Source organism: Ambystoma mexicanum, chromosome 6q (genome assembly GCF_040938575.1).
Source record: "Ambystoma mexicanum isolate Mex_15411 chromosome 6q, UKY_AmexF1_1, whole genome shotgun sequence".
Taxonomy (NCBI): domain Eukaryota; kingdom Metazoa; phylum Chordata; class Amphibia; order Caudata; family Ambystomatidae; genus Ambystoma; species Ambystoma mexicanum.
The window spans coordinates 233,372,436-233,385,709 of record NC_090937.1 but is presented as its reverse complement, the minus strand read 5'-3'; the positions used below and the strand labels follow the sequence as shown (position 1 = coordinate 233,385,709).

At 46.7% G+C, this 13,274-nt stretch overlaps 1 protein-coding gene across 1 annotated transcript in view; it reads right to left on the bottom strand.

Annotated features, from left to right (window-relative positions):
• CISD2 (CDGSH iron sulfur domain 2) overlaps nucleotides 1–13,274 on the bottom strand; it is a 201,686-nt gene that overhangs the window by 147,088 nt on the left and 41,324 nt on the right. Inside the window, exon 2 of the mRNA XM_069630693.1 lies at nucleotides 257–471. Within this exon, the coding sequence (XP_069486794.1) occupies nucleotides 257–471 (215 nt within the window). The remainder of the gene's footprint in view (nucleotides 1–256; nucleotides 472–13,274) is intronic.

Sequence of the window (13,274 nt, the reverse complement as noted above, 5' to 3'; positions counted from 1 at the left end):
TTTTAAGAGTTTGTGATGTGCATACGCTCGAGTCATGCGCTTCCCTTAATTCCCCAAAAAGGATTCCCCGACATTGGCAGAGTTGGGATAGTACCATAATAAGTAAATGAGCAGCATTCATACAGATACGGGACTTTTAGAACATTCCACCTTTACCCATGTATAAAGCGTTTGGCACTGTGGTAAAGTCAGTGCACTCACACCAGCCATCTGCTCCACGACACCATACCAGTGCACCCACAAAAAACCCACTCACCGTCTTGGAGCGCCAACACCTGCAGTAAACAGCTTTGGCGAGATGCAGATCTTCGATGTTGATTTCGTTCACAACTTTGGGGTTCTCCTTCTGGATCTTGAGATTAATCAGGCTGTCCTTCTGCTGTTTTTTCTTCAACAGGAATGGCCGAATTGCAAGGTATCCAAGCAGCGCCAGAACGCCCAAGAACGGCAACAACCGCAGCCATTCTGAAACTGAAAGCCACCAGTTAATCTACATCTTACTGAAAGAAAAAGCGCTGTGTGCCTAGACATACTACTTTATCAAATGTATCTGGAGTCCTTTTTTTTATATTCAAATCAGAGATCAGTATAGGATACAACACTTTAACAGGCTCCAAATGAGTGCTATATTCTTATGTGCAGCGCAGTATTACAGACTTTTCTGAAGTACATGTACACTTCATGGAAGCACAGCCCAAGTATCATTCTCAGCTGTGTGGCCAGATGGAAGTAGCTTTAAGTCCATAACATCTGAACAGTGACAGAAAGACATCTCTTAGACAGCCAATCACACCCAGAAATAGCTCAAGAAAGGTGGCTCTTTGGCTTGTGATAACAAGTCACACAGCGCTACCCCCATAATCGTCATGCAACACCCCATTCTATGCATCACTCTGCCCACGTGCCTTAAACTTATGCTCTCAGGCACCAAGAGGTCACAGAAATACACACCCGGGAATGCTATAAAGACTCATCTGGACTGTGGAAAGTGCTGGTGGCGTAGAACAAAATAGAGGCAAACTCCTCCAACACAGATCTGTCGTGACAACGGGGCTCGCAACACACTTTCTGATGCATCCACCAGGACAACATCGAAGAGAACCTAAAGTGGTCAACATTCCATGAGCATTTCTCAGGACATTTTACATGCGAGTAAATCCAGACATCACAAACACCTCTTCAGTTGCATAGGCGCTAGTTGAAACCTACCAGCCATATATGTCTAGTTTCCTGCTCTTATTAGACATATATCTCCAGGTTTGTACACTGTGCCCGTCATGGACCTGTGAACTTGTCTGGAACAACATCTGCCTTTTGACCATACACTGCATTTTAGCATGCCACTTCCCAAACATGTCTTTCCTTCCACCCTCCCCATCATCGATACACTTAAAAAGTGCCTACAGTACTCACTTTCTGAATGATGTGACGCAACACGTAAAATACACTGCCAATGTGCGAGGTTTAGCAATACCAAACATGTTGCATTATCCACCCTCTTGCAGTCTAGCCAATGAAGGCAATCCCCCCCCCAGACATAGGGATAGACAATACTGTGTTGAAGCTTCAATTTGCTTGTATGCAACTCAAACAGATTGTGTGGCTGAGAGAACTAGGGACACTACTTTGAAAAACAAGCATTGCTAATGCCAACAGCTTTTGTGTAGGCATGGGAAAGGCACTTGCCAGGCACTGCCATAGTGGTACTTTTTTTATTGATCTGTCTGATTGCAATCAACCTTTCAACTCATGAATATACAAAAAGAACAAACTTAGTAAATACAAATCGTAGGCTAAAACAATCAGTTAAAAACCATGAAATAGTTAGACAAACAGAGGAAACACAACAAGACAATAGCAGATGCTCTTCAGTAGACATACAATCACATATATGCAAATTAATACCCAATAGTTTACACAAGTGACATATCTATTAATCACACTAAGATCATACGTCTCTAGGTAAAAGCGGTTAGTTCGTCACCATATTCAGTTAGCAATGAACAAAATCTCAGCATAAAAAGGTGTCAAAAACCGAGCATTTCATCTAATTGCAACGCACCAAGAAAATTGATTTGTTTCAATTTTCGACAAAGTTTGATTCTTCGCACAAAATATATATTACCAAAGGCCCTCTGAATCAACACTTTTGTAATGTCTGAAGGTTTTCTCAAGTAAAAGGTGCGCTTGCTGTTAAGTTTTATGCATTCGGCAATCAAGTGTTTGATCGTTTTGGGCTGACCTGGATGCTTACAAAAACGACAGATGTTTTGTTCCTTCTCTATGATTCTCCGTCTTGCCAGTACATCATTAGTCGACCACAAATTGAGTCTTCACCGCAAGAAGGCATTTCTGAGCAAAGGTGATGGACATTTTGCTAGGTAAGATTCCAACGTCAGGCATCTTTTATTGTTGAAGGGATTATTTTTCAAATCTATATAGGTTAGGCATGCTTGTCGTGTTTGATCATATTGGAGTAATTTTTGCATGGCATGGGGTGGATTACCCAGCAGAAATTCCATCAATATATCAGCAGCCGCCAATACTTTTGTGACAGTGGTTTTCCACACAATGATGAATCTATGATCTGATGACAGCACATGTGCAGTTAATATGTACATTAGGTGGTCTGATGTAGGTGCCATCAAACATGTTCTACATAGTGCACATAACTTCCATGTATACATACAATAGAGCGAAATCAGACCAAGTTCGAATCTAATCATTGCCATTGGTGTACATTGAGGCAGATGCAAAACCTGTGGAACAGCCTTCTGGTTTAAAAAAGGTCATAAGCGGGACGCAAAAAAATGTACATTATTTGACATGGATCACCCTTGCTTGAGAGATTGCTGTGTGCATCTTGCTGCTGATGGTGGTATTAATCGCTGAATGATGGGAGCAGGTGCAAAATGGTTCGAGTACCTGGGCAATTGAGGGGTGCTTGGAGCAATTTAGCTCCTTCTTGTAGCCTAGAAGAGCCTGGTTAACTTGACACCAACAGCTACTTTTGGCTCCCTAGGCCAACTGTTGCAGAACACACCTATGTGAATTTAACTCTGTGCTTTTGGGGCAATCTATAGGACACATCTATATGACATTTAAAGCATAGGGTGTCATAGATAATGGACAAAATTACATATTTGCATCTTACACAAAGTTAGATTTGCGGAATACTATGTACTAGTGCCTTGTTCCTGCTGTGGTTGCTCCTAGTCACTGCTCCAGACAGAGGAGCTGCTTTTATCTACTATTTATCTAATCTTAATGTAGATCCCCGTTTCAAATGCCTAATACTTATAGACAAGCCAAAACTATTGGCTTTGCCAATTGTCGTCTTTAACAGGACTTGTGAATGACAATTTTAGTGCTTCTGAAATCGAGTGGCTCATGGCAGACCTGGTTAATTACACCACTAACGCGTTTAAAGCTTCAATTAAGTCATTAAGTATGAGAAGACTTTCTTTGAAAAAACAGTCAGGTACACAAGTGCAAAGTTTGATGGTAAGGCTTGATTAAAGCAAGCTCAAAGAGTTCCCACGAGGAGGTGTTTTGGGAGGCACAGGAACTGGTTGGGAACAGTCAGTTATTAGGGTGGGCATGGATGGTGTGACGAATATGAACAATTCACCCCTTCACCCCCAGAGGGAAGCGCCCCCCCCTTGGAGGCTAGGGAGGTGAGCCCGCTACGCAAGACCCCCCTTAGGGGTCTGGGCAAGTGGGACGGCACTAGTGTAACTCTCATGTTTGGGACAAGGGCTCCCATTACAGAACAGAACATCTACTCCAAACCACCGTGTCTGCATATATGGATATGGAAAATACATCTCCTGCAACAACTATATTCTACAAAAATCCTTCTTTACATTATTGGCTACAGGCAATGCCGAACACAGCTTGAATGCCAGAGTCAGCGAAGGACATTCAGCTTATTCCTGTGATGTGTATAAGAAAGGAAACTCCTACGGAGCGACCAGAACCGCTATGCAGAGGCGAGACGCTGCATCATTGACGTTCTGGAGGCCGCAGAGCCAGTGGCAGCCTGGAGGGCGAGCAAGCTGCGAGCCAAACACCTGAGGGTTGGCGTTCTACCAGACCGAAGAGCGCAGGTCGGTGAAGGAGCAGTGACAGGAATGCCCACGTCCCAACTGGTGGCGCAATCACAAATAAGCAGTGGTAGGCCAGTAACAGACGCCAAGACCAGAACATATGATGAAGCCCGAATCCCTGAGCTCCGCACGCGTTGGACCATAGCAAGAGAGACAAGTAGTCGCGGGGAAAGCCAACAAGGTAACGGGAGAGAAACCTAACAGAGCATATCGTTACAGGTACGTACATTCTGATTAATGGCTGGGAAAGCTATCAAGGTTACGGCAGCCGAGAAACTGAGTATGCAAATAACCTATGAAAAGGGGGATTGATAGAAATACACACATTGTGAATAACAACTGGGAAAGCCATCAAGGTTATGGGAGCCTGAGAAATCAAAGTGTCCAAATACCCTATGAAAGGGCGATTGAGAAAGAGGTATGAAAACTTTCAATTAAAGCTGAGAAAGCAACGGAAGGTATAGAACTCTGATAGGGCAGCTGTCCACCCTGCCTTATGTGAAACCACTTGGGTGAAAGAAAATAACCTGTATGAGGATAACAGAAAACCCAACGCCTTGAAGGAGGAAGTGTCATTTTTTTGTTTACATGAAATCCTGGAGGAATGGAAATGTTCACAACAAGACACAGTTTAATGTATTAACAGGAAAGGGTGAACCCCATACCTTTATACAAAAACTGGGAAGAATATCCTGTTGTGGAAAAGAAACTTTAAAACCCAAGAAAGAACCAAGTATAAATTGGGCCAGGCATTTGCCCTGCTGAGGCTATTGTACAAAGCCACCCCTTTCCCTTTTAGTTAGATGTTTTTTTTTCTAAAGTGGTAGGGCCAGTTAGTTGGAGAGGATTCGGACCGAAGAACTTATTTTTGGAAGGTAAAGTGCCCCCTTAGTATTTGTTTTACCAAGTAGGGAACTTCCCTCATACCAATAGGGCTAGTTAGGCATTTTGGTTCTGTTATTTTAATAAATCTCCTTGTAAATTACCTCGAATAGTCCAAGTCCTTCTTCTGGTTAACCACAGTGGGCAAATAACCAAACACCTATGTGTTGTGTGCCCCTCCTCAAATGCAATCTCTCCCCATCTACACGCTAATGCAATAGTTTCGGTTTATTAAAAGCCCAAACTAAAAAAGGCAGCAGACTTGTAACCTGGGTTCGAACCTCTACACGAGTATTCTACTTTTTTTATTGTATGTTTTTACATTTCATTTCCACCACTGGGGGCTAAATTAAAATGGACTCCTGTAAATGTGTTTCATTAACCAAATATTAATCCAGGGGTCAGAGAGATTATACAGGAGGGTCAGTAGACCTCATTCCACTGCATCAATTCACAGCCAGCATTGCCCGTCTACTAAACGGAGGGACCCCACAACCAGACTGCTATACACAGGACCTCATGTTACAGCTATGTGCTGAGCAGGGCCATTTTAGAAAATGGAGATGTCTGCTTGAGGAGCACATTCCTGGGTGTTGCATTAAAAAGAGACACTGATACTAGGAGAGGAGACCACCAGGGAGGATCCTTCTTTAAGGGCAAGCTGCACCCGCGGAAAAGCCTATCGGAGAAATGTGGAGAAAAAGAGCGACCAGACCAGGTTCTCAAGAGATCCCAAACAGACTAAGAAATTCAGCATCCAGAGTAAATATTACTATGGGATACGCACATGGATTGAGTCAGCAGCAAGAAGCCCATTGGCTGAGCTTGGCAGCAGAGGGGGAGGATACCCAGAGTGCAAAGAGCACAGATGACATTTCTGGAGCTATACAGAATGTGCACTCTGCAGTCTGACTTAAAAATGGCTGCCCACCCCTTTAAAGGCCCATCCCTCCAAATGGCAAACACCTGAACTAATTAAAACAGGACTCGCAGTAGAGGGCGTGGCTAGGCAGCACGCCATGCGGTCGTGCTTCCCGTGAGCTCCATGTCACTGCGCCCAGATCGGCTGAATTCACCATTATAATGAGTAACTTTCGCCCGAAGACCACAGGAAAATGAGCACAAGAAGGTGGTGCATCCCCCGCTGCACTCATTTCCCCTGAACGCTCGACCCAGAGTCTTATTTTGACTGGAAAGGTGGGTCGGCGAGAGATCCACAAAATGGCGGCGCGCGCCACCCAGAGCTGCCCCTGAGAAGTGGAGCCCTGCGCTGGACCCTGCCGAGTCCGTGCAACACACTGAGATCCGCTGGGGATCACGGGGAGAGTGAAGTCGACCAACGAGAGCAGCAGCGGCGGCGGCGAGAGAACCTCCGATCAGGAGGGGGAGCGGGGCTGCAGTCGTAACCCGCCCGTGCCACCTCGCCGCCAGCTGATGAACCTGCGGCGGAGAGGGGAGGTCCGGATGGGAGAAGGCGATCCCCGAGGGACCCCAGTCACGGCAGAAGCGGGGTGTCCGTTTGGCCCGTACTGCGAGAACCACATTGGAGAAGCGAGCAGCGGCGCGGAGACGGCGAGCCGCTGATCCGCCCTCCTGAGAGCTGGCCTGGAGCTGGGGGCCTGTGGCCCCAGAAGAGAGGACTCCCGGAGGGGGAGGCGAGTTCTGTGTCCCCCACTTCCCGGCCCGATCACGACTTGTTGTCTCTGCCGGCCCTGCCGACGCTGGGACGTTTGGTCCTGAGTGGCGCGAGGCGTTGAGCCGACGCCTGCAGGGTCCATCCCACCCTTCCCCCTGATGAGACCTTAAAGCTGACAGCGGCGCGAGAGCGCCTTCCGTGGCTCGCTGGGGAAAGGAGGCTCCGGCAGGTCAGGCGGCGCCGGAGATCCACTAGCCATAATCCTTCGAAGGACAAGCTGTTTCTGCAATACCATATAGTGCCCAGACTGAAACACTCGAATGCACCCGACACCCATGCTGCATGCCTCTCAATGCAACCCAGCCTGAACATTACAAGATCAACGCTATACGAGCAAATAGCTGAAGTTTTTTACTCTTCATTGAATTGATTCAAGCGAAGTGGGCCCCAACAGTACACAGCGTGTCAACTGAGCGGGACAGATTGGAGACCGATGGGGGTACTAGTTAGCCGATGAATGTGGGGGCCCCAGAATTAAGATGAGGATGGCTGGTTGAGGAGGGTCAACGCTTCATAAGAGAACACGGAGAGGCTACGCTAAGGGACGATATCAGACACCCCAACAGATAACTCAAGCCTCATACGTCCTGGAGTGCCCCTATGAACAGCATAGGAGATGTGAGGCTCCCCAGCGCGCCTTACCTTTGGGAAGCATCTGGAGGTTCTATATGTGAAGGCAATTCAGCGACAACGGCTACCTTGGCAAGTGATGCCCAAACCAATAGCCAAAAAAAAGCCACGGAGCATTCAGACATATATGAAACCACAACTCCAGGACTCGCTTCACACAAGCAGGATTACGGCTGAAACTAAAACTGAAACTCATCTGCCCCCACCCCTGAAGCGACCCACCAACATGGCGGTATCCAGGGAGGATCTGGAGGGAATGTTTAAATCACTTAAACAAGATATCACTCAAGAAATAAAAAAGGAGATCAAAACCTCCAAAGACTCCCTGGCCCAATCCCTGGCAGATCTTACACCCCATCTTGGGGGTCTAGAATCCAGAGTCAGCGATTTGGAGAATGTAACCTGCGTTCAATCTCATGACAGCAAAGTACTGGCGGGTACAGTAAAAGCCATTGAGGAACACCTTGAGGAGATCTGGGCCAACAAGCCGATTTAGAAAACAGATCAAGGAGAAACAATGTGCGCCTGCAGGGGATCCCCCGGAAGATACCCGATCGGGAGCTGGCTGAGTACGTGGAGACATTCTTCAGAGCCCTCTTGGAACTACCTCCAAACGGTGACCTTAAGCTGGATAGAACACATCGGGTGTACTCATCGGCCCAGATGAAGAAAAACCTAATTCCAGATGTACTCACTCGAGTGCACTTCTATCGCCAAAAGGAGGAAATCATGGACGCGGCCAGAGACTCAGACAATACGGTTTCAGGGCACGGAGATCCAATTGTTCCAAGACCTAGCCCCTTACACACTAGCGCGCAGACGGCGACTACAGAAAGTGACAATCCGCTACCGCTGGGGATTCCCATGTAAGCTGATCTTTGAACTTCATAACCAACAGCACATAATCACTTCAGAGGAGGAAGCGAGAGATATAATGGGCGAGACACCACCTGAAGATGATGCCCACAATCCACGATCTCAGGAAGGGAATGACTCCGCCCCATGTATCCCACCGAAACCGAGGAAGGTCACGACGTCGACCGCACCTCTCCACGACCCCAAACCGCGGACCAGACCCGGGGAAAACACCCAAACCCCCTGAAAAGGCCTCACCCCCAGCATCGTCAGAGGGGGAAAGCTGGGCAGCAACCTGAACAGTCCAAGGATGGGAGTTTGAAGATGCTCTGAGGTACACAGTGGAGAGTTGTTTAATGTTCAGGACCCCGGTTGGGCTTTAATATACTCAGACTAGGAGGCGGATTCCATGAGAAAGGGAACTCTGGAAGTATTGGAAACTTTGCGTTGGTCCGGAAGAACACCTGGGAACTTCTTGCTGGAAGCTTAGACAGCTTGCAAGCGAAGCAAGGGCGTGAGGCTACCACAACACAATAACAAGCCGAGAGGATCTTGGGCGTTTATGCGCCCTCCCCCCCTCTGCCCACTTGAGCTCATGGTTAGATTGTCTCGAGTCCAGTCCGGGCTTGAAAGTTCTGAAAGTTCTGAAAATCCTGTTTGAAAGTTGATCTGGGCGTCAGAATGGATGACGCCTGACATGTTTTGTATGAGGTTTAAATTACCTTGGGGACTAAGGATAATGCAATTTTTGAGCAAGGTAACATGCTCATTAGTTATGACCCGCTTCTATTAGGATTCCTTTTTTAGTTACTTTATGTTTACCCCTATCTGGCAACTGGTGAGGGGTTTTTATGCTTTGATTCACCACAACACTCAGTCGTGCTGCACTGTAAAGTTCAATCCCAAAAGCTACAGCTCGCGAATACACCATGGCAACCCCTGGCTATAAATTAATCTCGCTCAATGTCCAGGGATTAAACTCCCCTCTGAAACGCAAAGCCCTCTTCCACAGATTAAAATCCCTAGATGCATCATTCTTATTCCTTCAGGAGACCCATTTACAACCGGCTGATGAATTCCGCCTCAACGAAAAGCTCTACCCCACCAAATTTTTTGCCTCTAGCGAGATGAAAAAGCGAGGGGTTGCCATCCTGGTGCGCAAGGGGATCTCATTTAAAACTCAGGGAATGGTCAGAGATGAGGAGGGGAGATTCCCGTTGGACAACGCCATATTAGATGGCCATAAGGTCACTTTGATCTCCATCTATGCCCCCAATAGTAACCAAAGCCAATTCTTCCTGAAATTGTCAAAAGCGATATCTAATCATTCTGAGGGAGAAGTGATTCTGGGGGGGGACTTCAATGCGGTGGTCAATCCCCTAGTTGACAAAACCCTACCCCCCACAGCTAATGATAGAAACAATTTTAAGGCCCTCACCTCTAAACTGAAAGACCACTCCCCGATTGAGGTATGGAGATACTGTCATCAGGAAGAAAGGTATTACACTTATTTTTCGGCGGTCTATGGGGGATTCTCAAGGTTAGACATGTTTTTTATATCCGACTCATTGATTCAATATGTCCGAATGGTGGACATACTTCCCGAAGCACTGGCAGATCACTCTCCGGTTCTGCAGACGATAGCCCCCCTTGGACCGACCCTACCAAGGAAACTTGCTTGGAAGCTAAATGACTTCCTGTTAGATGACCCACTGACCCGCGCTAACATTAGAGAAACTATCGAAGCATATTTTAGCGAGAATGACACGGGAGAGGTGGGCTGGTGAACGATGTGGGATGTGAGTAAGGCAGTGCTCAGGGGCCATTTGATAGAACAGGCAACACAACGAGGGAGAGCAACTAGAGGGGGAAGTACACAGACTTGAAGAGGCCACAAGAAAAAGCCCTCCCGGCACTCATTAAGGTACCTGAGAGTGGCGAAAAAGGCCCTGGAAGCGCATCATATGGGAAAGGCGGCATACAGCATGATGTGCATTAAACATTTTTTTTACACTAAAGGAAACAAAGCTAACAAACTATTGGCACCTAAACTAGGTAAACAAATGAAACGAAACAGAATTGACCACCTGCAAGATAAATCAGGCAAAGACACATATTCTGAGGAGAGTAAATGCCGCATTATAGAATATTTTTTCAGGGAACACACAACCTCACATAAGGGGGATCCGCAAGCGGTTAAAGAATTTATATCCAAGGCGGACCTCCCACAACTGCCCCAATCCTCTTTAGAACTCTTAGATGCCCCAATATTGTCGGAAGAAGTTGAACTCGCCATCAAAACACTCCCTATGGGCAAAGCTCCGGGTCCGGACGGATTCACAAATAAATACTATAAAACTTTTGCGAAGGAACTCATACCACATCTTACAAAACTATTCAACATCCTGTGTGAAACGTAATCGGTCACCCAATCTATGGCTGAATCTACCACAATTCTAATTCTAAAACCCGGAAAAGACCCAGCAGATTGTGCTTCCTACCGACCCATAGCCTTGCTCAATACGGACGCCAAACTGTTTAGCAAAATCATAGCACAGCGATTAGGAGATACATTACCTACATTAATAGACATGGATCAGACGGGATTTATTTTGGGACGATCGGCCCATGACAACATCCGGAGAGCAATAGACTTAATAGCCCTATCCTCCTCTATACCTGGCCCCCTTTCATTGCTCTCTCTAGACGCCCATCTGGCTTTAGATAGTATGTCTTGGGATTACCCGGTCTAGTTTTGGAGGGGTTTGGTTTCAGCCCACACTTTTCCGAATTGGTCCTGGCCAACTTTCAGATTCCCGCTACTCGAATACGTGTCAACGCCCAATGGACACCGCAGATAAGACTGGGTAAAGGGACCAGGCAGGGATGTCCCCTATCACTGCTGGTTTTCGCTTTAGCTATGGAACGTTTAGCCAACACATTCGCCTGCACCCTGAAATTCAAGGGTTCGAGGTGGGAGCCCAAACCCACAAAGTGTCGTTATACGCAGATGATGTGCTGTGTTTTTTAAGAGAGGCTCAGACTTCGGTCCCTCCGCTCATGAGATTGTTGGGAAGGTTTGCGCGGATAGCCGGCTTCACAATTAATAAGGCCAAGTCAAAAGGCCTAAAACTTTCTGAAGCGCCAGAGGTGCTAAAGTCCTACAGGACACCTATTCATCTAGGTGGGTAAATTCCAAAATAACGTACCTGGGCGTGCACCTAACCCCAACATACGCAGGATTAGTAAGAGCCAATATCCCTTCTTTGTTAAAAGAGGCAAAGGATTCTCTTGTAAAATGGGCCCCTCAGGAGATATCTTGGCTAGGACGAGTAACAGCCATCGAGATGACCCTACTACCCCGAATGCTTTACACATTTCAGGCGCTCCCAATTCACATTCCGGAGCTAGACTTACATAACCTGCAGAAGGAAATAGGCAGATTTATCTTGCAGCGCAAAACACCCAGAATCCAGCGCCGGATCCTCACTAGAAGCAGACAATTGGGAGGCCTAGGACTCCCATCGATTTTAAGATACTATAGAGCTACATATATTGCTCCCATCCTGAGCTGGGCAATTCAAGTTGACCCCCCCCAAAATGGCAAGATATTAAACAGATGTCCGCCGGGGCGCCCCTTTCTCACCTCCCCTTTCTACCACGGGAGGCACGGGGTTCCAGGGGACCCCTTCTCCCAACTACGCGCTCCACGCTCCGATGCTGGGACAGGCAGATAACTCTAAGAGGATTAACCCCGGGACTGGGCCCCCTGACCCCGATCACGCAGAACCCAATGTTCACCCCAGGGCTCCAATCTAAATCTTACCATACCTGGTCGGGAGCGGGGACCCTGAGACTACAGGAGTTATATGCTGATAATGACTCCCTGACATTTATCCAATGTAAAGAAAAATGTAGCCTCCCGGAGACAGAGAGATTTAGATACATACAACTTAGACTCTGGATCACCAACCCGAATGAGAAAAAAGCGGCTTCTAGGCAGCCCATAGGTCTAGAACTGACGGCCGCGGAAGGGCTGCGAACACACAAGGTAGCAACCTGCTACTGCCTCCTAGAACATGTCCCAGAAGAAGAAAAATTGTCTTACATGACTGCATGGGAAAGGGATATAGGGAGAGAGATAGCACCAGAATCATGGCCGAGAATTTGGGACAGGGCATACAGGTCCTCCAGATGCACAACTACCAGAGAGTGTGCACTTAAGATTTGTTATAGATGGTACTTTACGCCACAGAGGCTGCATGCAATAAACGTAGATTACCCAGATGATTGTTGGAATGGATGTGGGGCTAAGGGGGATTTGGGTCACATGTGGTGGCATTGCCCGATCATCCAATCCTTCTGGCTAGAGATCAGGTCCAAAATTAAGGATATCTGCGGCATTCTTCCCCCCTTGGACCCACTAATAATGGTACTGGGCAACACCCCAGAGGACGGATCATGCCCTGAATCTGGATCCAGAGCGCAGCTAATCACTCAACTGTTAATGGCGGCACGTCTCACGCGCGCCCGATTCTGAAAAGAGCGAGAAAGACCCCACATTGCGCACTGGTGGGTTAAAGTCTGGGACATTTTGGGAGTAGAGAAATTAACGGCTACTATGGAAAACCGACTGAACAAATTTCAGAATATCTGGGGTCCATTTCTAGAATACATTGAAAAAGAAAATATGCTCTTCCAACCGAGACTGATTAAATTCCTTCTTCAACCCTGAACACCTTGGGAATAAAGGGAGCATCCATTGATTGGAGAGCAAGGACAAAACTCCCGAGGGACAGTGTAATACTTAAAACCAGGGAAAAATGAAGTAGGGGTTGATCGGAAATGAATCTAAATGAATTTAACGTTGACTATGAGAAAAGTCGTACTGTAAAAAGTTTTTTTTTTCTTTTTTTTCCTTCTCTCATTCTCCTTTTCTTTTCTTTTTCTCTCCCTTCCAATTAAGTGCACTATGGAATGCAAGCGGCTATATTATACCCCAAAAGGATATTCACGAATCAGTATTAATACCAAGAATTGTAAAGATGTTAAAATTAAATGTTAATGCATTGTGACAAATTAATTGAAGTTGAATGAACAGT